At 39.0% G+C, this 27,597-nt stretch overlaps 1 protein-coding gene across 1 annotated transcript in view; it reads right to left on the bottom strand.

Moving 5' to 3' along the window:
* Positions 1 to 13,889, bottom strand: part of LOC130925722 (uncharacterized) — a 48,005-nt gene extending 34,116 nt beyond the window's left edge. The window contains exons 1-2 of the mRNA XM_057851349.1: positions 13,759 to 13,889; positions 5,045 to 5,235 (exon numbers count right to left, since the gene is read on the bottom strand). Of these exons, the coding sequence (XP_057707332.1) occupies positions 5,045 to 5,235; positions 13,759 to 13,881 (314 nt within the window). The 5' untranslated portion in view covers positions 13,882 to 13,889. The remainder of the gene's footprint in view (positions 1 to 5,044; positions 5,236 to 13,758) is intronic.
* Positions 13,890 to 27,597: the final 13,708 nt, after the last annotated feature.

Genomic DNA, 27,597 nt, shown 5'->3' with positions numbered 1-27,597 from the left:
CAAGATCCCACCCTGTGGTGTCATATTAATAACAAGAAGGGTGAGCAAAAATCCCAGAACCACACGCGGGGACCTAGTGAATGACCTACAGAGAGCTGGGACCACAGTAACAAATGCTACTATCAGTAACACAACGCGCCGCCAGGGACTCAAATCTTGCACTGCCAGACGTGTCCCCCTGCTGAAGAAAGTACACGTCCAAGCCCGTCTGCGATTCGCTAGAGAGCATTTGGATGATCCAGAGGAGGACTGGGAGAATGTGTTATGGTCAGATGAAACCAAAATAAACACAGAAGGTAGAAACACAGGTTATCGTGTTTGGAGGAGAAATAATACTGAATTGCATCCGAAGAACACCATATCCACTGTGAAGCCTAGGGTTGGAAACATCATGCTCTGGGGCTGTTTTTCTGCAAAGGGACTAGGATGACTGATCTGTGTAAAGGAAAGAATTAATAGGGCCATGCATCGAGAGATTTTGAGTGAAAATCTCCTTCCATCAGCAAGGGCATTGAAGATGAAATGTGGCTGGGTCTTTCAGCATGACAATGATCCCAAACACATGGCCAGGGCAACAATGGAGCATTTCAAGGTCCTGGAGTGGCCTAGCCAGTCTCCAGATCCCAACCCCATAGAAAATCTGTGGAGGGAGTTGAAAGTCCGTGTTGCCCAACGACAGCCCCAAAACATCACTGCTCTACAGGAGATCTGCATGGAGGAATGGGCCAAAATACCAGCAACAGTGTGTGAAAAGCTTGTGAAGAGTTACAGAAAATGTTTGGCCTCCATTATTGCCAACAAAGGGTACATAACAAAGTACTGAGATGAACTTTTGGTATTGACCAAATACTTATTTTCTACCATGATTTTAAAATAAATTCTTTAAAAATCAAACAATGTGATTTTCTGTTTTTTTTTTTCCACATTCCGTCTGTCATGGTTGAGGTTTACCCATGTTGACAATTACAGGCCTCTCTAATATTTTCAAGTGGGAGAACTTGCACAATTAGTGGTTGACTAAATACTTATTTGCCCCACTGTATATGTAATTCATAGACAGTGATTGGAATAAAACACTCGCAACCCAAAACTTCCATGGCTGGAATTACAATTACAATTACAATCAACTACAGTGGTACCTCTAGCTCTGAAATAATTGGTTCTGGAAGTAGTTTCGTAACTTGAAAATTGTGTGTTTTCCATGTAAATGCCCTAATTTGTTCCAGGCCAAAGTTATATATAGATATAAATCTTTTATAATGCATAAAAATAGAATAGAAAGAATAGAGTATTAATACACTCACGTAAAGAACACACAGTAGAGATCCCTCTTTGCTAAATGTTACGTTCAGTAAGCTCTGTAAGCTGCCAGTAGCAGTCATACTGTATTTTTGCCTTTCATATCCTGAAATTTCTTTTGTAACAAGAGGCAATATATTCCCGTTGAGGTGTGTCTTATCTTGAAAATTCTGTATGTCGAGATGTTCATAAGTAGAGGTACTACTGTACTGTATTAAATGAAAAGTTGACCTGACTGACTGAGTATGTGGACCCCTTCCTGAGTGGGTCCTTGTGTGTGTTTAGCACAGCAGTTTGACATACAACCAGGGGTGAAAGAGGACAGGTGTTGTGCCAAAAAATGTCCCCCCCGTGTGAAATGTCCCCCCTGACGGGAACGCTTATTTATAATCCTTTATTGAGGTGAAAACATTAAATGTTTTTATGGACGCATTACAGTAATGGATTTACGACTGTTAAATCAGTTTTAAATAAATATTTTACGGAAATAATAGTACTGTATTTTAGTAACAAATCGTGGACTGGGCCACATAACTATCTTTGAACAGAAATGTATTAGTCTACAGGTTTTCAGGACCATATCCCAGTGACAATCACACAGGTATGACATTTATTAGCTCAAGCAGAGTAAAATAATACATATTCACAGTACAAGAAAGTCGTTTCCATGTCCATCGATTGGTAAGAAAAAGCTGTTTGTACGAGTGACGTGTGGGTGCTCAATAATAAAATAAATAAATAAAATAAAATAAATAAAATAAGCGCTCAATAAAGCGTTATATATAAGCGTTCCCGTCAGGGCGGACATTTCATGCGGGGCGGCTATTTTACGGCACAACGAGTCCGCTATGAGTTTATTGGGCGGAACCGCCCGGAACGCCGCCTTGATCCCGCAAATATGACGGCAACTGTCCAAACCTCATGTTTAAAAAAAAAAAAAAAAAAACTGCCACGCTGCCACACACACATCTCCAATAAGAACAATCTACTAACGTCAGATTTACATACACAAGTGTTGAGAACAAGCCTAATAAAGACCTTGTGTAGCGTCATCCATTTCCACAGATATTTAATATTCATTTATTTTTTTCAACGTAGTTCCCCCCAGCGTCTCTCTCTCTGCCTATAATAATTCGCGTCGCAGGCAGCAAAAAAAAAAACAAAAAAAACATGGACTCTGCTGTCAGTTCAATGGCGCACCGCACGCAGGCTATTTAGATCGTGATGTCGCATCGTAAAGCGGAAGTAAAGCCGAAGTGGGACATTATAGACCCGCCCTCGCATAGACACAACGCAATTTGTGCTACTTTTCACCGGTAATCTTTCAACAACGAACATGCCGATCACGCATTGCTTTTTTGGAACTTGTAGAAATGACTAGACATTACGACACATGAAGGATGTTTTCTTCATACGTTTCCGGAAACCAAAAACTCGGGAGGAAAAAATGTGAAGACCGAATCAACTTGCGCGGACTTTAACACCAGCTCAGTGAATCCATTCACATTTCATATGCAGTAAACATTATGTTGGGTTGGCATGGTCTTTCAGAGAACAAAGAGGTGAGCCATTTTTATATTTTTAACTTATTTTTTTAGCGTAACGTTGTGACGTACTGCTTCTGTCTGACAATGAATGACCTGAAAAGAATTACAATGGTATTTGACTGCCACTATATATTTATATATATATTTATATATATATATATATATATATATATATATATATATATATATATATATAGTAAGGGGGGAAGTGTAAATAAATTATAGGATTAAGATGTGTTATCAATGAAAAAATTAAAAGTGTTCGTTGGCTGTCACTGAGTAGCATTTGCGATCGCTACACAAAGCTAACTAAATTACCCCCAAGAACGGTAAGAGACACAGGACAACCAGAGGATATATAAGAAAGACAGGGCTGATGGTAAAGGATAGCTTGTTGAAACAGGAGAATGTCATTGTCAGTCGCGTCGATAAAAAAGCTAAAGCTATGTTAGGTCGGCTCGTTTTTTTTTCGTCTTTTTTAGCCTTCGACACTAAAGCCATTTCTTTAACTGAACATTTTTATGTTCTTCCACATCTTTGCCAGTCAATCTGGCACCTGGCACATCATTTTCGGAGAGAATTGCTAGGTTTAGCTCTGTAAACATCTCCTTCGTACACGATTTCCATTCATTTCCTATTAGGGACAAACGGTGGCTTGTCACTACTTAGCAACAGTAGCTAATGTCATGAATATGAGCGGAAGTGACGTGTTGCTTGCGGTACGCCATTGGCTGACATACTGACACGTGATGAGCAAGGATAGTTATCTCTGATTGGTTCAAATGCACGTTCTTTCTCCCCGAGAGGGTTGGGTGCACAACAGGGAACTGAGATGAGCCTAAGAGGAGCCTGAGAGGGGCGGTTTGCAGGCAGATTCCACTCTCCAAATAGAGGAAAAAAAGCAAGCTTTTTGAATTAAAGGAGCAATGCAACGGAAAATTGATCAGATCTTTAAGAGAAAGGAAAGAATTCATGAGTTTTATTTTATTTTAATCTTCCATGTTAATGTGCACTTTGGACTTATTTTTGTTCATTTATGTAAGGCTACTTATTTATTTCCTTATAATTTAAAAAAATGCTTGCTTTGTCTTCAAAATATATTCCATTTCACTGTGCATAATGTATGTTATTTGTACTTATTTTTTGTTAATTATGTCACATATCTCTACTATTTAAAAAAGTCAATATTTACATTATCTTCCATTTTAACGTGCATCCTATGTTATTGAATAGTTGCAATTAAGGTTTGCTTTTAGATTTGAAGAAATGAGGGGAAAATAAAAATTAGATGGAGTTTTAGATGGAATTTTGTAAATCAGTGAAAAAATACAAGTTTGAATGGAAATCAGTTTCTCATTTATGCCTTGTTCCAGTGTAATGCAGAAGCCTAAAAGCATGTGTTAAACCTTTCATTCATTCATTTTCTGAGCTGCTAATCCTCACGAGGGTCACGGGGGCACTGGAGCCAATCCCAGCTAATAATGGGCAATATGCGGGATACACCCTGAATCAGTTGCCAGCCAATCACAGGGCACAAGGAGAAAACCAACCATTCGCGCACAGTCACACTTAGGGACAATTTAGAGAGTTCGATCAGCCTATCATGCATGTTTTTGTTATGTTGGGGGAAACCGGAGTACCCGGAGAAAACCCACGCAGGCACAGGGAGAACATACAAACTCCACACACGAAGGCTGGAACCCGGGATTGAACCCTTGATTTTTTGCATTTCGGTGGTTTTAAGAGGTTTGACATCCCGCTCCCCACTCCCCCTATTAAAAAACAACAACAACAAAAAATGGAATCAGGGAGTTCCGGCAAGAAATTCTAGCCACTTTCACCCCTACATACAACTACGTAGCTGCCTATTTGTTTGTTTTTGTTTTGATGAATACTATTAAAATTGCTTTTGCTGTCAATAATTGGCCAAAATTTGATACATTATTGCACCCGCCAATGAGAACACGGTCTTCTCTCTCTCTTAACCATCCCCCTTTTTTGTTCATTGTGTTATAATATGCTGTAATGCTGTTACGGTACACAATCATATACTCTATTCCAATACAAACAAATACAGTATACAACAATGTTAGCTATGTGCAGTTATTTCATAGGCAGATTTGCAGTTTTTTTTCAGTCTATGAGGAATACAAAATAACTGTAATGCCTTAAACTTATGTAAGACATTGTACATGTACCTCAGAGAAATATGGGAAGCATTCAATGAGATGTTTGCCGTTGTATGTTCCTCAGATTGACACCACCTGCCCTTATTGTCGTGGTCTGTTTGCATGACACCGTCGTTGACAAGGCTTGAACACCCCTCACATATATAGGATAACTGATGAACACAGTTTTTCCTGCCATTTCGTCTGTGATGGAATGCCACCTACAAAGAGAAGTTTCAGAGATGACGTAACATGAATGTGAAAATACCTGACACCTGTTGCTACAGCATTTGTGCATAATGATCCGGGTGCTGTTTATTATACTTGCTGAGCTTTAACTAGAACTTTAAACCAGAAAATATATGTTTTGGTAGTGGTAAACTGATCTATTTGATCTCTCCATTAATTCCTTTAACATTAATCTCACACCGAACTCATCTAAGATGGACAGCTGCAAAGTGGATAAGTGTTTTGCGGTATCGGGATGATGAGAACACTTTTGTTTTCAGAAATTGATGATGGTGTGTCCTCCGGGCCAAAGAGGATAAGAACCATCCAGAGTGTTATGGGCACAAAGTTAAAAAAAAAAAAAAAAAACAGCATACAGGGGTATGAAAAAGTATCTGAACTTTTTGGAATTTCTCACATTTCTGCATAAAATCCTCATCAAATGGTGTTACACTTATATAGCGCTTTTCCACCTTTCAAGGCGCTCAAAGCGCTTTACACTATCTCACCATCCACCTACTGGTGACGCAGCACCAGGAGCAACGTGGGGTTCAGTATCTTGCTCAAGGACACTTAGGCGTGTTCATCAGGGCGGAGAATTGAACCCACAACCTCAGGGTTTGGGGGACAACTACTCTACCACTGAGCCACGCCACCCCTATAATGTGATGTGATCTTTGTCAAAATCACACAGATGAAAAAAACAGTGTCTGTGTTAACTAAAACCACCCAAACATTTATAGGTTTTCATAATTTTTTGAGGATAGTATGCAAACAATGACGGGGGGGGGGGGGGGGGGGGGGGGTAAGTGAGTGAACCATCACATCTAATATTTTGTGCCACCCCCTTTGGCACCAATAACTTCAACCAGATGCTTCCTTTAGCTGCATATCAGTCTGGCACATGACTAATTCTTGGCCCATTGTTCTCTACAAAACTGCTGTAGTTCAGTCAGATTTCTGGGATGTCTTTCATGAATCGCTGTCTTTAGGTCATTCCACAGCATCTCAATGGGGTTCAAGTCTGGACTTTGACTTGACCACTCCAGAACGTGTATTTTGTTCTTTTGCAACCATTCTGAAGTTGATTTACTTCTGTGTTTTGGGATCATTGTCTTATTGCAGCATCATTACCTTCAACTGTCTGACAGAAGGCCTCAGGTTTTCCTGCAAAACATCCTGATAAACTTTTGAATTCATTCTTCCATTAATGATTGCAAATTGTCCAGGCACTGAGGCAGAAAACAGCCCCAATCATGATGCTCCCTCCACCATGCTTCACGGTGGGGATGAGGTGCTGATGTTGGTGAGCTGTTCCATTTTTCTTCCACACACGACGTCGTGTTTTACTCCCAAACAATTCAACTTTGGTTTCATCAGTCCACAAAATATTTTGCCAAAACTTCTGAGGAGTGTCCAAGTGCCTTTTTGCGAACATTAAACGAGCAACAATGGGTTTTTTTAGACAGCAGTGGCTTCCTCCGTGGAGTCCTTCCATGAACACCATTCTTGGCCATAGTTTTGCATATAGCTGATATGTACACAGAGATACTGGACTGTGCCAGTGATTTCTGTAAGTCTTTAGCAGACACTCTCGGGCTCTTTTTTACCTCTCTGAGTATTGTGCGCTGAACTCTTGGCGTCATCTTTGATGGACGGCCACTCCTTGTGAGAGAAGCAACAGTGCCAAACTTTCTCCATTTGTAGACAACTCTGACCGTCGATTGATGAACATTCAGACATTTAGAAATGTTTTTTTTTTTTTTTTTTTTTTTTAATCTTTTCACAGTTTTATACAAATCAACAATCATTGATCGCAGGTCTTCAGACAGCTCTTTTGACTGAGCCATGATGCACATCAGACAATGCTTCTCATCAAGAAAATTCTTACCAGTTGTGTGTTTTATAGTTGGCAGGGCAGCTTTAAAACACTCATCAGTGATTGGGCACACACCTGCCTCAAATTGTTAGGTAAAAAAATGGTTTGAATTGCTCTTTAAGTCTCCTTAGGCAGAGGGGTCACTTACTTATCTCCATTCTCCATCCTCATTAAAATATAAACCAAGAAATGTTTGGGTGGTTATAGTTAAAGCAGACACTGTTTTTTCATCTGTGTGATTTTGACAAAGATCAAATCACATTTGATTGTGATTATATGCAGAAATGTGAGAAATTCCAAAAGGTTCAGATACTTTTTCACACCACTGTATGTGATGGTATGGAGCTGTGTTAGTGCCAATGTCATGGGTAAGACACACATCTGTGAAGGCGCCAATAATGCTGAAAGGTACATACAGGTTTTGGAGAAACATGCTGCCATCAAAGAAATTTATTTTTCTTAGACCCCCCTGCTTATATCAACTAGACAATATCAAACCATATCCTGCACGCGTTACAACGGAGTGGTTTTGTATTAAAAGAGTGTGGGTACTAGACTGGCCTGCTTGCAGTCCACACCTATCTCCCATTGAAAAAGTGTGACGCACAATGACGCGCAAATTACAACAATTACAACAGACTGTTGAGCAGCTGAAGATGTACATCAAGCAAGAATGAGAAAGAATTCCGCCTTAAAAGCTTCAACAATTTCTGTCCCCTGTTTCATGAATGTTGTTGAAAGAAAAGGTGATGTAACACAGTGGTAAACATGATCCTGTCCCAGCTTTTTTTGAATGTGTTGCTTGAATAAAATTTTTAATTATGATAAAATAAGTTAATGTTTATGTGCTAAAAACTACAAAGTTTACTGGGTTGAACATTTAATATACTGTATTGTCTTTGTAATATATTCAATGAAATTTAAGATTGAACATGATTTTCAAATCATTGTATTTTGTTTTGATTTATATTTAAAACAAGGTCCCAACTTCACTGGAGTTGGGGTTGTACAGTACACACATATCCGGGCAGAATTCCATTCACACTCACATTTTTGGGGGGCTTGTGGGAAGGGACTCCCCAGCAGACTGAGCATGAGTGGCCGAAGCACTCCTTTCTATTGTGGTCACATTACGCACCTAAAAAACCAATAGTCCCTCAGAATGAAATGAAATAAGGCAGTTTGGTGTGACATTGTTTGGGCCGCATGGGTATTTCGAAAAATATTCTGCATTTCGAATTTACTTGACTATGTTAGATCTGTTAACTGCATTTTTTATTGGCATTCTAAGCATGCACCATTGACTCGCGCTAGCTTAGCCACTCCGGAACCCTGAAACTAACAAATAACTGCAACCTGCACGGAGTTGGTAAAAATCAACTCCACCGACTAATGAAACCCCCGCTAACTCAAACATTAAGCATAGTGTCGACAATTCTGAACTTCTTCTTTAAATTAAAGACCTGGCCGTTAAAATGTTTTTCAAGGTATTTCAAAATGGCTCAAAATTATTTTTGGAACAGATCATCTGACTAGCATCTTAGAGACGGTCCTTTGCTTTGTTTAGTGAAAACTACACCTGAGGAGGCACGATGAATATTTAGAATTTCTTAAAATCTCAGCTTTAAAAAGCTTCAACAACAACTGAGATTGAACAGAGGATTAAACACGAGAAGCATCAAAATGCATATATATACAGTGCTGCTCAAAAGTTTGTGAACCCCCTCAACATTTTGGAATTTTCTATTATTTCAACCTGATTTCCTAATCAATCAATTCAGTAGTTTTTTTTTGTTTTTTTAACAGTTGTGTTGTCGAGACTAAATTAAAAAGAGTTTTCATCAACTGATGTAGGTGCAAAATTGAACTGTTTGGTCACAACCAAAACCGCCATGTCTGACGAAAAGTCAACACTGCATACCACCAAAAGAACCTTCTCCCAACAGTGAAGCATGGAGGTGGGAATGTCAAGATCTGGGCTTGCTTTTCATCCTCAGGACCTGGACAACTCCACATAGTCCAGGGAATCGTGAATTCTGAGGAATATTGTCAAATCCTAGAACATAACCTGACGCCATCTGTTTTGAAGTTAAAGCTTGGCAGAAGGTGGATCATGCAACATGATAATGATCCAAAGCATTCCAGCAATACAACCAAGGAATGGCTGAAAAAGAAGAAGATTCGTGTTCTGGACTGGCCCAGTCAAAGTCCTGACCTAAATCCCATTGAAATGCTGTGGCGGGACCTGAAGCGAGCAGTTCATGCCAGACGCCCATCAAACCTCTCTCAACTGACTGCGTTCTGCAAGGAAGAATGGGCAAAAATCCCCCAAAGTAGATGTGAGAGGCTGATTAGTCACTACAGAAACCGTTTGGTTGAGGTAATCTCTGCAAAAGGAGGCGCAATATCCTATTAACTGAAGGGGTTCACATACTTTTGCACACATGATATCTGAGTTTTTCTTAAATCAACCACTTTTGTTAAATAAAGAATGACAATATAACTATTTCTTTTGTTTCAGTCCATTATTTGGAATGTCAGTATTGTGGATTTGGGTATAACTTAACATTTAATAAGGTTATTTTAGTTTTTTTTACAAAAAATCTGACCATCGCTGTGGGGTTCACAAACCTTCGAGCAGCACTGTATATAATTACAATAGGGCCAATAAGTATTTTGTCAACCACTAACACACTTGTGCAAGTTCTCCCACTTGAAAATATTACAGAGGCCTGTACAGTGCCTTGCAAAAGTATTCGGCCCCCTTGAACCTTGCAACCTTTCGCCACATTTCAGGCTTCAAACATCGTGAAATGGAACAAAATTTATTGGATAATTTCAACTTTTTTAACAAATGAAAAACTGAAAAGTGGGGCGCGCAATATTATTTGGCCCCCTTGCGTTAATACTTTGTAGCGCCACTTTTTGCTCCAATTACAGCTGCAAGTCGCTTGGGGTATGTTTCTATCAGTTTTGCACATCGAGAGACTGACATTCTTGCCCATTCTTCCTTGCAAAACAGCTCGAGCTCAGTGAGGTTGGATGGAGAGTGTTTGTGAACAGCAGTCTTCAGCTCTTTCCACAGATTCTCGATTGGATTCAGGTCTGGACTTTGACTTGGCCATTCTAACACCTGGATACGTTTATTTTTGAACCATTCCATTGTATATTTGGCTTTATGTTTTGGTCATTGTTCTGTTGGAAGATAAATCTCCGTCCCAGTCTCAGGACTTGGTGCAGATACCAACAGGTTTTCTTCCAGAATGTTCCTGTATTTGGCTGCATCCATCTTCCCGTCAATTTTAACCATCTTCCCTGTCCCTGCTGAAGAAAAGCAGGCCCAAACCATGATGCTGCCACCACCATGTTTGACAGTGGGGATGGTGTGTTCAGGGTGATGAGCTGTGTTGCTTTTACGCCAAACATATCGTTTTGCATTGTGGCCAAAAAGTTCAGTTTTGGTTTCATCTGACCAGAGCACCTTCTTCCACATGTTTGGTGTGTCTCCCAGGTGGCTTGTGCCAAACTTTAAACGAGACTTTTTATGGATATCTTTGAGAAATGGCTTTCTTCTTGCCACTCTTCCATAAAGGCCAGATTTGTGCAGTGTACGACTGATTGTTGTCCTATGGACAGACTCTCCCACCTCAGCTGTAGATCTCTGCAGTTCATCCAGAGTGATCATGGGCCTCTTGGCTGCATCTCTGATCAGTTTTCTCCTTGTTTGAGAAGAAAGTTTGGAAGGACGGCCGGGTCTTGGTAGATTTACAGTGGTCTGATGCTCCTTCCATTTCAATATGATGGCTTGCACAGTGCTCCTTGAGATGTTTAAAGCTTGGGAAATTTTTTTGTATCCAAATCCGGCTTTAAACTTCTCCACAACAGTATCTCGGACCTGCCTGGTGTGTTCCTTGGTTTTCATAATGCTCTCTGCACTTTAAACAGAACCCTGAGACTATCACAGAGCAGGTGCATTTATACAGAGACTTGATTACACACAGGTGGATTCTATTTATCATCATCGGTCATTTAGGACAACATTGGATCATTCAGAGATCCTCACTGAACTTCTGGAGTGAGTTTGCTGCAAGGGGGCCGAATACTTTTGCAAGGCACTGTAATTGTAAACGTGGGTAAACCTGTACCATGAGAGACAGAATGTGGAAAAGAAACCCAGAAAATCACATTGTTTGATTTTTAAAGAATTTATTTGCAAATCCTGGTGGAAAATAAGTATTTGGTCAATACCAAAAGCTCATCTCAATACTTTGTTATGTACCCTTTGTTGGCAATAACGGAGGCCTAACGTTTTCTGTAACTCTTCACAAGCTTTTAACACACTGTTGCTGGTATTTTGGCGCATTCCTCCATGCAGATCTCCTCTAGAGCAGTAATGTTTTGGGGCTGTCGTTGGGCAACACAGACTTTCAAATCCCTCCTCACCCCGTGGCGTCAAAATGAAAACAAGAACGGTGAGCAAAAATCCAATAACCACACGGGGGCCCTAGTGAATGACCTACAGAGAAGTGGGACCACAGTAACAAAGGCTACTATCAGTAACACAATGCGCCGCCAGGGACTCAAATCCTGCACTGCCAGACGTGTCCCCCTGCTGAAGAAAGTACATGTCCAGGCCATAACACATTCTCCCAGTCCTCTTTTGGATCATCCAAATGCTCTCTAGCGAACCGCAGACGGGCCTGGACGTGCCTTCTCCAAAGTGCCATTTTCAGGCCTCTCCACAGGTGTTCTATGGGATTCAGGTCTGGACTCATTGCTGGCCACTTTAGAAGTCTCCAGTGCTTTCTCTCAAACCATTTTCTAGTGCTTTTTGAAGTGTGCTTTGGGTCATTGTCCTGCTGGAAGACCCATGACCTCTGAGGGAGACCCAGCTTTCTCACAATGGGCCCTACATTATGCTGCAAAATTTGTTGATAGTCTTCATACTTCATAATGCCATCCACACGGTCAAGCAGCCCAGTGCCAGAGGCAGCCAAGCAACCCAATAAGATTAGGGAACCTCCGCCGTGTTTGAATGTGGGGACCGTGTTCTGTTCTTTGAAGGCCTTGTTTTTTTCCTGTGAACTATGCTGGTGCCTTTTTCCAAAAAGCTCTATTTTTGTCTCATCTGACTCACATTCTTTCAAAAAAATTGGGGATTTCTCAGGTAAGTTTTGGCAAACTCTAGCCTGGCTTTTTTATGTCTCTGGGTCAGAAGTGGGGTCTTCCTGGGTATCCTACTAAATAGTCCATTTTCATTCAGACGCCGACAGATAGTACGGGTTGACATTGTTGCAGCCTTGGACTGCAGGACAGCTTGAACTTGTTTGGATGTTAGTCGAGGTTCTTTACCCACCATCCGCACAATCTTTCGTTGAAATCTCTCATCAATTTTTCTTTTCCATCCACATCTAGGAAGGTTAGCCACAGAGCCATGGGCTTTACACTTGGCACGCGTGGCAATGCGCACCGTAGACACAGGAACATTCAGGTCATTGGAAATGGACTTGTACCCTTGAGATTGCCCATGCTTCCTCACAATTTAGGTGGTGGTGGGGTGGGGGGGGATTCAAGGACCAAGAGAAAACAGGTTAAAGTTCACAATTACCTAATTGACCCCTGTTATAAGTGCTTTGCAAATGGATGTCATTATGCAGCATTTCAATCGACATTCCACACCTAATTATTACCCGTTAAAATTGAGTACAAAATAATCATGATTTATTGTTCCATTACAGCTAGAACTAATGCTAATAATTTTTATTTTGGAGCAATATTTAAGATTTGCACTTCAATTATTCATTAAATGGCCCTAATACACCTTTAGACATGTTTTTGGGAAATGGAAGTGACCTAGAAATGCCCCAAAACCAACAGGAAGCGACTGAAAACCAACAGGAAATGACCTGAATTACCCCAAAATGAACTGCCATTGACGGCCATAGGCGTCCAATCCATTTGAAGTGGGAGGGATGACATTCGTTCAGTCACTGCCACCCTCCCACTTCGAATGGCTTGAACATCTACTCGTGATAAACTCATTTCAATTCGCATCAGAAGGATGAAAAGAGCTTGTTTTTCTGTTTATTTGTTGTACTGTAGAAGATTGATAGAATGGTTTCCTGACCCATGTATCGATCATTGTCGTATCACCGTATCGTGAGATAATCGTTATCGCGAGCCTTGTATCGGACCACCCTTAGAGTAAAACATTTTCAGGAAAAGCCTACGAGAACATTTTGAACCTCATTTTGGGTTCATTTGAGGCACTTTAAATAGTGGCATGCGTGTTCTAAATTTCCATTACATTCACTTTTGAATGTGATTGGTTTCAGTTCTGTGCCCTGCTACTGACTGGCAACCTGATCAAGTTTTACCCCGCCTCCTGTGACCCTTGTGAGGGTAAAGAATAGTTTTAACATAGCCATATTTTGAGTTATAAGGAAATTAGCACAATTTTACAATGAAATGGAAGCAGGACACCATCATTTTGAAATGATTCATCTCAGCCTAATTCAATCGCAAATACTGATCTTTCTGTGAGGAAAAATTGCCAGAATTTATCTTACGTTTTTCACGCAATCTTTTAATGAATGCACTGGTAATTAATTAGAGCATGTCAAACAATTTACAGTACCTTAATATTTCCATCAGGGCCCTTGTGAGGATTGACAAAACTTGTGCTATCCCCATAAAAATCCTCAGCTAAAATTAACCCCGGAATTGCCGACAGCATCAGGAGCATGACACCAGCTGCCATTGCGAATATCCGCGTGAATCTGTCCAAACAAAGCATGCTCAGTCAGTTTCCATCAGAGCCCTGCAAAGGCATTCCTTTGGAAACCACCCAACAGGTCCAACCTGATATGAATTGAAATGTTACTCTCTTTCCTCACGTTTCAGACATGCGTTTTTTAGTCTCGTCTTTTAGATCACTCTTAAATGTAGCCTGAACTTCAACTCAGGTGAACAGAGCCTGACAGAATTGCAGAGGTGTCAATAATTTTGCCAAGCACTGTACATGCAATATTCCATGTGCAATACTTACTCACGTGCAATATTATTGTGCATTATTCAATGCTTTCACTGTCAAGCTGCTACTACTTCACTTCTATTCACACATATTCTATGTGCAATACTTACTTACATGTGCCATATTCGATGCCTTCACTGTCAAACTGCTGCAACTTCACTTGGATTATTTGCACTGCCTGAACATAGGTCTCATACACATTTTATATTTATATTTATTTAGATTTTATACTTCTGTATTTGCATATATACTTCATACTTTATACTTTTGAGATTTTAACTTATCCTGAACTGTAAAGGGAGAATCTCCACAATTTCATTGTACAACTGTATAATGACAATAAAGGGCTATTCTATTCTATTTAAAGCTGTCCCAACTAGTCGACGTTGTCAAAAAACGGACGCTCGCGATGCAAGCGGTGAAAGCGGCACAAAGCCAAAAAAGTGTACCAGAATGGCCAGAGCCTGGAATTATTTCAAGGAATATATGGAGGGTGACACTATGTGTCTCTTTGCTAAGCTGAGCTAGCATACCATGGTAGCACGTCAACTATGAACAAACACTTGAAGCACCGTCATGTAGGTTTAATTTTGGAAGACGAGAAGAAACAACAACCTAGCGGATCATAAGTCCATACAACTTTGTAACGATTTTTTAAAATTGAAGTTGCCTTCATGTGCGTCGTATCAACATGCATCATTTTTTCCCCCCATGTAATTCATGTTTTTAATCTACTCCGCTGCTGCTCCCGAAAACTGTAAATCTCGACATCTCTGTGAACGGCATGCAGTTTGTATTTATCATGGAAGCTCTCACTTGGGGGGAAAAAAAATTATATATACTGTATATACTATATATATATATATATATATATATATATATATATATATATATATATATATATATATATATATATATATATATATATATATATATATATATATATATATATATTAGGGCTTTCAAAATTATCGCGTTAACGGGCGGCAATTAATTTTTTTAATTAATCATGTTAAAATATTTGACACAATTAACGCACAAATGCCCCGCTCAAACAGATTTAAAATGACAGCACAGGGAAAGGTGTACTTGTTGTGTTTTTCGGAGTTTTGGCGCCCTCTGCTGGCGCTTGGGTGCGACTGATTTTATAGGCTTCAGCACCCGTGAGAATTGTGTAAGTAATTATTGACATCAACAATGGCGTGCTCCTAGTTTATTTTTTGACAGAAAATTTTACAAATTTTATTAAAACGAAAACATGAAGAGGGGTTTTAATGTAAAATTTCTATAACTTGCACTAACATATATCTTTTAAGAACTACAAGTCTTTCTATCCATGGATCGCTTTAACAGAATGTTAATAATTGTAATGCCATCTTGTTGATTTATTGTTATAATAAAGAAATACAGTTCTTATGTACCGTATGTTGAATAGATATATCCATCTTGTGTCTTATCTTTCCATTCCAACCATAATTTACAGAAAAATATGGCATATTTTATAGATGGTTTGAATTGCGATTAATTACGAATAATATATATATGTGTATATGTGTGTATATATATATATATATATATATATATATTAGGGCTGTCAAAATTATCGCGTTAACGGGCGTTAATTAATTTTTTTAATTAATCCCGTTAAAATATTTGACGCAATTAACGCACTATGCCCGCTCAGACAGATTTAAATGTCAGTACAGTGAAAGGCCAACTTGTTAATTGTGTTTTATGGAGTTTTTCCGCCCTCTGCTGGCGCTTGGGTGTGACTTGCATATGTTATGTGGCGTAATGTCGCCCTCTGCTGGCGATTCAGTGCAGCGGATTATTTGGGTTTCGGCGCGCTTTTCTGACGTGATTATATGTCGACGTGAACTCACACTAATAGACAGTGCTATTCAGACCAGACTAATACATGTGTTGCTTGTGAGTTATATTCCTCCTTTGTTTATATTCATGAGCATTAGATAGGTATTGATGATGTGTATTTGAATTTGTTCACATATATGGTGAAATGCAGTTACATTGTTAGATGCTTGTGAGCTAATTGGCTAGTGCTACTGCTCAAATGGACACGTGTGTGGACATTTTATGATATTTTGTGATTTATGCAAGTTATTGACACATTGCCTTGTTATTTTCAGTTTTACAAAAATACAAGAAACGTGCTCCTGTCAAAAAGAGATGACTTCAGTAAAGCCCATGCAACTTTGCCACACCGTCTGATTTCTTTTTGGAACTTATGTTCGCTATCTGTCAATTTGTGTACTCACACACATTGAGGACAGAATAGGGCTACTAGTTTATTTTTTGATTGAAAATTGTACAAATTTTATTAAAACGAAAACATTAAAAGGCGTTTTAATATAACATTTTATCCATGGATCACTATAACAGAATGTTAATAATGTTAATGCCATCTTGTTGATTTATTGTTATAATAAACAAATACAGTCCTTATGTACCGTATGTTGAATGTATATATCCATCTTGTCTTATCTTTCCATTCCAACAATAATTTACAGAAAAATATGGCATATTTTATAGATGGTTTGAATTGCGATTAATTACGATTAATTAATTTTTAAGCTGTAATTAACTCGATTAAAAATTTTAATCGTTTGACAGCCCTAATATATATACATATATATATACACACATATATATATTAGGGCTGTCAAAATTATCGCGTTAACGCGCGGTAATTAATTTTTTTAATTAATCACGTTAAAATATTTGACGCAATTAACGCACATGTCCCGCTCAGACAGTATTCTGCCTTTTGGTAAATTTTATAGCAAGGCTTTTTGTGCTGCAGCACAACAGCGAACTCTTGTGGTCGCTTTGCGACATGGTTTATTTTTTTCTTGCCATTTCATATGGCTGCACGATGTCTCGAGCTGAAGCCTACGTTGTAATGTTGTGCTTATATGATCCTTGGACAAGATTTGTCCGTAAGTATGGTTGTTGTTGTCATGTCAAGTCATTTCCTGTTTTATTTTGAAAGCTTCACCCTCCTTGTGTCTGCGAACTTGCCCTTCCTCTGGTCACCTAATCACCTATTGTTTCCACCTGTTCCCCATTACCCCCTGTGTATATATTGCCTTAGTTTCACTTGTCTAGTGCAGAAGTGTCTTTCGTCCAAGGTCAGTCACGTCAGCCTCTCGTCATAGCCTACCGTCATAGTCTATTATAGTTCTACTGAATGTTATCCTCCATTGGAGCGCTTTGTGTTTGAATTTTTTTTATCTTCGCTATCTTGACTTTTTCCTCCATTAGGAGCGTTTTGTGTTTTTGCCTTTCCTCCCTTATGGAGTGCATTTTTGTTTGAACCCTGATCGTGGTTGCTCTGACTGATTCCTCCATTGGAGAGTTTTTTGTTTGTACATTTTTCTCATTCCCGCATGTCAGCGGAAGAACCTGTTTTCAAAATAAAAGTTTTTGCCTGAACTTCCGCAGCTGAGTCCGCCTCGTCATCCCGGTCTGACAGTTGTAAAGAATGTACATATTATGTTAGTAAGCGAAATGTTCTATTTTTTGTATGAGACGCTTTTTGTTTATGTTTAGTGAACCTGTATAGCGTGCTAAGCTAACGTTGTTGCTAATGGAATGCTTGTGTACTTTTTTTTTTGTAGTTTTATGACGGGCTAAAGAGTACAATGGTTTGAGGCTATTTTATTAATAAATCAGATGAAAAAGGAAGAAGTCTGATTATTAAGGCGTCGTTCACTAGCTGTCTAGCTTTGGGAAAAAATAGACGCTTCGGAGTGAGGACAGCATAGACATATTTAAATGACAGTAGAGTGAAATGCCCACTACAGTCCTTATGTACCGTATGTTAAATGTACAGTGGGGAGAACAAGTATTTGATACACTGCCAATGGATTTTCTCATTGGCAGTGTATCAAATACTTGTTCTCCCCACTGTATATATCCATCTTGTGTCTTATCTTTCCATTCCAACAATTTATTTTACAGAATATATATAATTTACAGAAAAATATGGCATATTTTATAGATGGTTTGAATTGCGATTAATTAATTTTTAAGCTGTAATTAACTCGATTGAAATTTTTAATCGTTTGACAGCCCTAATATATATACAGTGGTACCTCTACATACGAATTTAATTCGTTCCAGGACCTTGTTTGTAAGTCGAAATGGTCGTATGTCGAGCAGGATTTTCCCATAGGAATACATTATAATTCCATTAATTCGTTCCAAAGCCTAAAAACATATACTAAATTCTTAATAAATACTGCTGGCACTGTTACAAATGGCAATTAAACATAGAAAAACAAATAAGTTATAAATAAATAATTCAGAATAATATAATAATAAGAAGAATAATTAATAATTATTCCTGTAAATAATGTAACGAATCGGATTCTAATATGGCGGACACTTTTTACTGTCCCTGAACGCACCGCGAAGTGAGATAGGTCGGTGCGGTAGAGATAATACTTTCGTTTTCTTGAGAGCAGTCAACTGCTTAAGACAATGGGCGTTTTGTGTTGGATAAGTTCTTAAATTAATGATAAAAACGTGACGAAGCTGGCGATTTCCTTGGCAATGTTACCACAATGATAATTTTCACCTTAACTTATAAATAGTGGCGAACGGTGGTCGGAAGAGGACCACGGAGCTGTATTGTTGAGCCAGTTCAGGCTTTTTACTGTCCCTGAACGCACCGCGAAGTGAGATAGGTCGGTGCGGTAGAGATAATACTTTCGTTTTCTTGAGAGCAGTCAACTGCTTAATGGGCGTTTTGTGTTGGATAAGTTCTTAAATAAATGATAAAAACGTGACGAAGCTGGCGATTTCCTTGGCAATGTTACCACAATGATAATTTTCACCTTAACTTATAAATAGTGGCGAACGGTGGTCGGAAGAGGACCACGGAGCTGTATTGTTGAGCCAGTTCAGGGACACGCACCCCAAGCTCATATTTTTCTATAACTTGCATCTTCATTTCAAAGGTAAGCATCACTTTTTTCCTTGTTTCTCCAACTGTATCAACTTTTTTTGAAAACGGTGTTGATTTCTCACACAAGAAAATCCACCGTGCGTTCGTTTGCAGTGCTGTCATGTCGTCGTATTTCGAGCAACTCGTCGGATGTAGAAACAAATGGCGGCTCAAATTTTACGTCGGATGTCGAAAAGATCGTGTGTCGAAGTGATCGTATGTAGAGGTACCACTGTATATATATATATATATGTGTGTGTGTGTGTGTGTGTATGTGTATATATATAGGTATAAATATATATAAATGTATATATATATATATATACACACACTGTATATATATATATGTATATATATACAGTGTATATACACACATATATATATATACAAACAATTTAGAAATTTTATATTAAAACCCCTCTTCATGTTTTCGTTTTGATAAAATTTGTAAAATTTTCCATAAAAAAATAAACTAGTTGCCCGCCATTGTTGATGTCAATAACTACTTACACAATGCTCATGGGGGCTGAAGCCTATAAAATCGGTCGCACCCAAGCGCCACCAGATGGCGGCAAAACTCCGAAAAACACAACAAGTACACCTTTCACTGTACTGTCATTTTAATCTGTTTGAGCGGGGCATATGTGCGTTAATTGGGTGAAATATATATATATATACAGTGGGGAGAACAAGTATTTGATACACTGCCAATGGGAAAACCCATTGGCAGTGTATCAAATACTTGTTCTCCCCACTGTATATATGTTAGGGCTGTCAAAATTATCGCGTTAACGCACGGTAATTTAATTTTTTAAATTAATCACGTTAAAATATTTGACGCAATTAACGCACATGTCCTGCTCAGAAAGTATTCTGCCTTTTGGTAAGTTTTACAGCAAGGCTTTTTGTGCTGTCCAACAGCGAACTCTTGTGGTCGCTTTGCGACATGGTTTATTGTTTTCTTGCCAGTTCATTATGGCTGCACGACGTCTTGGGCTGATAATGTTGTGCTTATATGATCTTTGGACAAGATTTGTCCGTAAGTATGGTTGTTGTAAAGAATGTACATATTATGTTAGTAAGCGAAATGTTATATTTTTTGTATGAGACGCTTTTTGTTTATGTTTAGTGAACCTGTATAGCGTGCTAAGCTAACATTGTTGCTAATGCAATGCTTGTGTACTTTTTGTAGTTTTACGACGTTCTAACGAGGACAATGGTTTGAGGCCATTTTATTAATAAATCAAATGAAAAAGGAAGAAGTCTAATTATTAAGGCGTCGTTCACTAGCTGTCTAGCTTTGGAAAAAGTAGACGCTTCGGAGTGAGGACAGCATAGACAGATTTAAATGACAGTAGAGTGAAATGCCCACTACAGTCTTTATGTACCGTATGTTGAATGTATATAGCCATCTTGTGTCTTATCTTTCCATTCCAACAATTTATTTTACAGAATATATATATAATTTATAGAAAAATATGGCATATTTTAATCGAGTTAATTACAGCTTAAAAATTAATTAATCGTAATTAATCACAATTAATCGCAATTCAAACCATCTATACAATATGCCATATTTTTCTGTAAAATATTGTTGGAATGGAAAGATAAGACACAAGATGGATATATACATTCAACATACGGTACATAAAGACTGTATTTGTTTATTATAACAATAAATCAACAAGATGGCATTAACATTATTAACATTCTGTTAAAGCGATCCATGGATAGAAAGACTAGTAGTTCTTAAAAGAAAAATGTTAGTAAAAGTTATAGACATTTTACATTAAAACCCCTCTTCATGTTTGTGTTTTAATAAAATTTGTAAAATTTTCAATCAAAAAATAAACTAGTAGCCCGCCATTGTTGATGTCAATATCTACTTACACAATGCTCATCATGGGTGCTGAAGCCTATAAAATCAGTCGCACCCAAGCGCCAGCAGAGGGCGGCAAAACTCCATAACAACAAGTGAGCGTTTCACTATACTGTCATTTAAATCTGTCTGAGCGGGACATCGGCGTTAATTGCATCAAATATTTTAACGTGAGTAATTTAAAAAATTAATTAACGCCCATTAACGCGATAATTTTGACAGCCCTAATGTATATGTATGTATATGTACCGAAAATGAACCGAACCGTGACCTGAAAAGTTCATTTTCGGTACAGTAAGAAAACATCATGCAAAATATAAATGTACTAGTTGTTTATTACACACTTTTGTGCTTCCAACAACAGGAACATTAGCCTATACAAAGCTAGAATTCTGCTCAAAAAGTAGCGAGTATTTAAAGATAATCCAACAACAATTTGCCTTTCAGACCCCGCGTATTGGTCAGCTTTGTTTCTGAAAGAAAGAAGAAAAAAGAAGAATGTGCTAAAGAGAAAAACAATCACAATGACAAAGATTTTAACATGTATTTTACAAATTAAATGCCTCAATGAAACATTTTTTTTTCTTATGAACGGTTTTCAAAAGCTTTATTGATGGATTTTCTCAAGTTAAAGCGCCACACAGAAATTAATAAATTTAATAGTGTAAGCAGGATGTGTGTATTATTTTTATTATTTAATTACACGTGTTTTAGCTCATTTCAATTTATTTTATTTAAATGGCCTTTTATTTTATTATGTGTTTATATTTCACAAATGTGATGTAGTAATAATTTATATTGTATATTTTATGTTGTATAACTTAAGTTCCTATGTGAATATTAGTTCCTACTTGTTTTGTTGTGGTAGGAGGGTTTTGTATTGAACACGGGGCCGTGTTGGTTGTTATTATAGCAGAGAAGACAGCAGTAAATCAACAAAGACAAGTCAACTGTGCCCCGATCTACCACTCAAGAGATCTGATAGACTCAAAAAGTAGGCTACGATTGCATATTAGTTTGAAAATCGACCGGATCCACCGTATTTTTACACGAGTGACTTGCAGCCCGAGCCTAGCTACCGGTAGTAGTATTGACACAGGAGAGCCTCGTCTCGCGTCAAATAATCAACTCTGCCGTTCTTTTCTCGTATGTCGCGTTGAGCCGCTTCTGGGATAACATGCGGCCGCACTGCGACTGGTGTGCATTGGCTGATTGACTTTAACGCCCGGGTTTCACTGCGTTCTCGCGGCGGCCACGTTGTCGCTCCGTTGACGTTTTTATACTGTCCTAACGTGTTGGTCCTCATTATAGAAGACGGAGTAAATATAATCTACACGAAGAAACTGTAACCCGATCAAATCACAGCCTCGAAAAATAAGGGTTACATTATGTCAGAAACTCAATCGGTACGCGTCCGTTCCGAACCGAACAGGACGTACCGAAACGGTTCAATACAAATACATGTACCGTTACACCCTTAATACAGTATATACACTCACCGGCCACTTTATTAGCTACACCATGCTAGTAACGGGTTGGACCCCCTATTGCCTTCAGAACTGCCTCAATTCTTCGTGGCGTCCCGTATTTCTCATTTCTGAAAGGTGGCAACCCTACCTATGCCGTTGATTCCAATCATAGCTATTCAAATTATCTGGTGAAAATTCTTCTAGTTTTAGTATCGCTATATAACATCGCAAACCTCCCAAAAATCGCCATGATAGTTTTCCTCCAATATCGTTCAGGCCTAGTTACTATCCATCCCTGGTTTTCTCGATGGGGGGCGCCAAAGCTTCTTTTCGCCCAAGGCACAATGTAGGCTAGGACCGCCATTAATGGTATAGCTGTTAAAAAAAATATATATATACATCCAGGGGTGCACATGATTTTTTTGCCCAGGTTCTCAGAGGAGGACCTGGAGATGTGACTTGGTCCTCATTGAGCTTGAGAGCCGACCCGCCTAATGCGATAAATTTATGACAAGCTTTACTGAGAGCCAATTAACTTTAATTAATTATATTGACAATTAATGCCTGATTAACATCAACTGGCACAACAAAATTGCCATTACTTTGAAGTGAAATGTAAAGAAATAAACATAAACACACCAATTCAAAATAAAGGGCATTATGCGGCTCCCACATTAACTCCAAGCCTTTTTAAAAGTGGGATGTCCTCCTCATGAGACCTCACTGAACGTGCATGTTTAGCTTTGTAAAATGCGAGCAAAAACACGTTTGTCAGTGCATGGCGCTGTTTTCATTACCTTTATTCCGCCACTTGTCCATAGGGCGAGTACGGTGCTGTCTGACATTGATAGTTTGCTTAATTGCCACATGCTCTTTGTTTTTTCGTGCTTTTCAAAGTTTGGATGGCTGAAATTCTTTGACTCTACATAAAATGCGCTGCTCTTATCGGCGACATTGGGATTCTCACGGCACATTTTGTACCGCATTTCCGTGCGAGCATCATTAACTTCTAGCCACGGTACCTCCTGCAGCCACTTTTCAGCAAAAGTCTTTTTTTCGGTAGCTCCGGTGACGTCTCTGTCGTCTGTCTGTCTTTTGACGGGGGTGGGGGAACACGGAAGTAATTACTCAGTGTGGCCTGCCTTTTCGACATTTTGAGAAGTTATTTTCTCGTGTCCACCACAAATACAGTGGTCAGCCATCGGTACGCAAAAGCGTATGGAACCCGTTGAGGGCTAGCGCGTTTGTCTACATCCAGTACGCATGCGCGCATGCGGACCACTTATGTGCACCCCTGTATATATCGCATTATGGCTTGGTTGTCGAGGATTAGTTTCTCCTGTGGCCCTTTTGGAAAATAACTTGGCCACCCAGACTACTAATTTGGTGACATTGTCAGTGCTTTGTGGATAGGTTTCCCAGGGGGTCAAAACTATGGAGGTAGATTTGTGTCTTTATTATTCAATCAAAAAAAGTTGCTACAATCAAAAAAAGTTTCTTCAATCAAAATATATTATATATACTATATATATTTTCAATCAAAGAAAAAGTCAACAACAACAAAAATGTTTTTGAATGCAAAAATAGATTTGAAACTCAAAAAATTTGAAAAACTATTTTTCTTTGATTGTATATATTTTTTTTTTTATCTGGGTCATGTTTTGTTTTTAATTGAAACAACTTTTTTGATTGAAGTAATGTAGTTTCGCGTTTGGCGGGGCCGGATGTATGTGGGTGCCGGGGTGGGCATGGCCCACCCAGACGTGAGCCGTGCCCACCTAATCAAAATGTCGGGAATATCTATTGTAGCGTCGCACTGGATATAGAAAACACACTGAGAGTTGGTCTCACCCAATTTTTTATTGCAGGATTAACGGTTACTGTTGGCCGCAACCACGCCGAACAAGCAATCACCAAAACAAGCTGTTTTTCCAACCTCGTTTGTTATCCGTGCGCTTCCTCTTCCTCCTCCAGACACATACACACACGCACCCTCCGCTCGCCCCCCCCCTACTCATCCAACCACACACACCCATCCGTGCCAGAGGCGTTCGCTGACGGTAGAAAGCTCATAGAACAGCAATAATATTGCTGGGTCATTACACTAAATATTCGGTCAACAAAAATAAAAAAAATACCACAATATCTGTACGATTACCATATGATTAGGTAGGTAGGCAGCCATTTTCCACCCGACAGAACATAGAAAAGTGTCTTGGTTGTGAGTCGCACGGACTACTAGAAGTGTGCAGCTCGTAACACAGAGGGAGACAGAGAGAGGTGGTCTGGGACAAAAAAAAAAAAAAAACCCTACACAAAAACACGCCCCCAGCAACGTATCCACGAATCATCAGCGAGACACAGACAGCAGACACAAACAGCATTTCAAGCGGTGATGTTTCTAAAAAACGAATTTGTGAAAAATAAAAGTTTACTCGGACATACCATAGATACACGCTTCTCTACACTCAGCCACACACACACTCTCTCAGTCAACTCGGCAAGATGTCCCTGCTTCGCTATTTTAAGCCTGCAAAAAGCCTGGTACTGGATCGGCCTCTGCTTCATGTGCTCCTACTGCTCCAATTCCAAGCACAAGCAATGGTAGTAGCAGTACCAGCAGCAGTGGAGCTTATAACACTGTTGCTAACTAAAGCACGGGGGCAATTAGTACAGTAACCAGTTCCTTGTCTAGACTGGCACGTTTCCTAACTCCCTAACGCCGCACCATGTTGCACGACAGAAAAAGACATTTGGTTATCTTGGCTCATTAGAAATCAATAACAAGTAAATTAGATATGGATGAATTTGTTAGAATTTTTGCCAAGTCAAACAGAAGACTGATGCTATAGATGTTAAACAAAAGGCTGATGTTGGAGAAGAAAGATGTGTGATAGACAGAAACTTATGTGAGAGACAGATACAGTACATGATAGAGGTGTAATTGATAGACAGTGATTGACATAATGTGATTGACAGATCGTGTGATGGAATGTGATTGACATGATACAGGAGTGAAACTGAAGTGACGGATGGATGGACAGACAGAAAGACAGACAGACAGACAGATGTACAGTATATCATAGATATAATGACAGACATACAAATAAGATGATAGACAGAGAGACAGACAGACATATGAACATGATTGATATGATGACAGACAGGGAAACACAGATGTGATGATAGATAAATAAACATGATGATAGACATACAAATAAGATGATAGACAGAGAGACAGACAGACATATGAACATGATTGATATGATGACAGACAGGGAAACACAGATGTGATGATAGATAGACAAACATGATGATAGGTAGGTAGGCATAGTTAGGTAGATATAAGCAGTGTTGGGCACGTTACTTTAAAAAAGTGATTAGTTATAGTTACACACTACTTCTTCCCAAAAAAATAACTAACTGTAGTTAACTGAGTTAGTAACTGAATTACTCTATAGTAAAAGTAACTAGTTACCAGGGAAAATAACAATTTTCGTTACTTAAAAAGAAGTTGTTGTATGTCAAAGAATTTGAAATTTTTTGAGCAGTATTTGAGTCAGTTGAATAGAGAAGAACAGACAGGTAGTTGTGCTATAGAACCTTGTAATATTTATTTATTTATATTTATTTGCCCCGAGACATAAATTACACTTTACATGCACGCTCTTTCAATAAATTTCGACCAATTTGAAATAGTGTTTATATCTCCACCTCGTAAAGGATAAATTTCCCTCTGAATGCTCTGCCATCATATCCCTCTGCATCTGTTTTGCGTGTGTGTTTGCCGTACGCGCTGTTCCCGTTTGTGTGTGAAAACACCGGCTCTGATTGGCTTACCATGACACATGACTCTAACCCTCAGCCAATCACAATCACTTCCATCGCATCTATCCAGGGGGTGCATTCAGGTAGCCTCGTCCCCCTACTTCTCCTGTCACCCTCAAAGCGTCTGCCGTCCTCAAGATGGAAGCAGCAATTTTGCTGGCTGACAGTGTAGGCTGGGAACGAGGCTAGCATTCAGGTGTAGCAAACACAGAAATGTTAGCATGCTTTGGAAAGCATTGTCTATTTGAATGAGCAGGGACAAACAGACTGGAGTCATAAGAAGTACGTGCGCTATTCTCGAACCTGAACGCACCCAGTCTTGGATGACAAATAAGCAGAGCAGAGTAGACTCGCTCCGTCTAGTAGTTGTTACGATCCGCCAACACAGAAAACAAAATTGGACCCAAGAGCAGACAACAACTGAGGGAATAGTAACATGGGTTTATTAATATCTCGACAACTTTGGCTTGGATCGCCGGGTTATATACCGTATTGGCCCGAATATAGGACGGCCCTGATTGTAAGACGACTCCCTCTTTTTCAAGACTCATGTTTGAAAAAATACTTTTTGAACACCAAATAAATTTTTATAGGGAAAATAATTTAAGTGCATCTGAAACATGATTATAACAATACATTTGGGAGAAAAAGCATGTTATTTTGCCTCATTCAAATCTTAATATCTGAACATTTCAATATGTAAACTAAAGTGCAATCACATTCGGAAATGAATGGCTTCTGGTTTTTGAAATGTAAATAAACCAATCTATTGTGATATAACAACGAGATTGCAATAATTGCATTAAACAGCAAAGTAAAGTCTAACTAACTGTAGTCTTGAAACAAATCTGAATAAGGAAAAACATTGCAATAAAATAATGCAAACTGAGATCTGTCATGACAGAACATCGCTTCAATGATATCTGGCGCCATTTAGCGTGGTCAATGGGTATAACGTCTAGAGCGCGAAAACAAGACGACCCCAACTTTTTCAGTCTTATTTCAATGCAAAAAACACCGTCTTAAATTCGGGGCAATATGGTAGTAATGTTGAGTTGCTGGAATTAGCCGCAGGTGTGATGATGGGAACGCCCACACCGCCGGCTCTGTAACGGAAACAAAATCTAGCCAGCAGCAGAATGTGACAGTAGTTTCTTCAATTTATTCAGAGTAAGTAACGCACCGCTTTTGACCGTCAGTAACGGTAACGGCGTTACAACGGCGGAAAAAATAATTAGTTAGATTCCGCCATTACTGAAAAAATAACGCCGTTATGTAACAGCGTTATTTATGACGGC

The sequence above is a fragment of the Corythoichthys intestinalis genome, chromosome 1, assembly GCF_030265065.1.
Source record: "Corythoichthys intestinalis isolate RoL2023-P3 chromosome 1, ASM3026506v1, whole genome shotgun sequence".
Classification (NCBI taxonomy): Eukaryota; Metazoa; Chordata; class Actinopteri; order Syngnathiformes; family Syngnathidae; genus Corythoichthys; species Corythoichthys intestinalis.
Note: the sequence above shows the minus strand (reverse complement) of the source record. Positions and strands in the feature narration are given on the sequence as shown.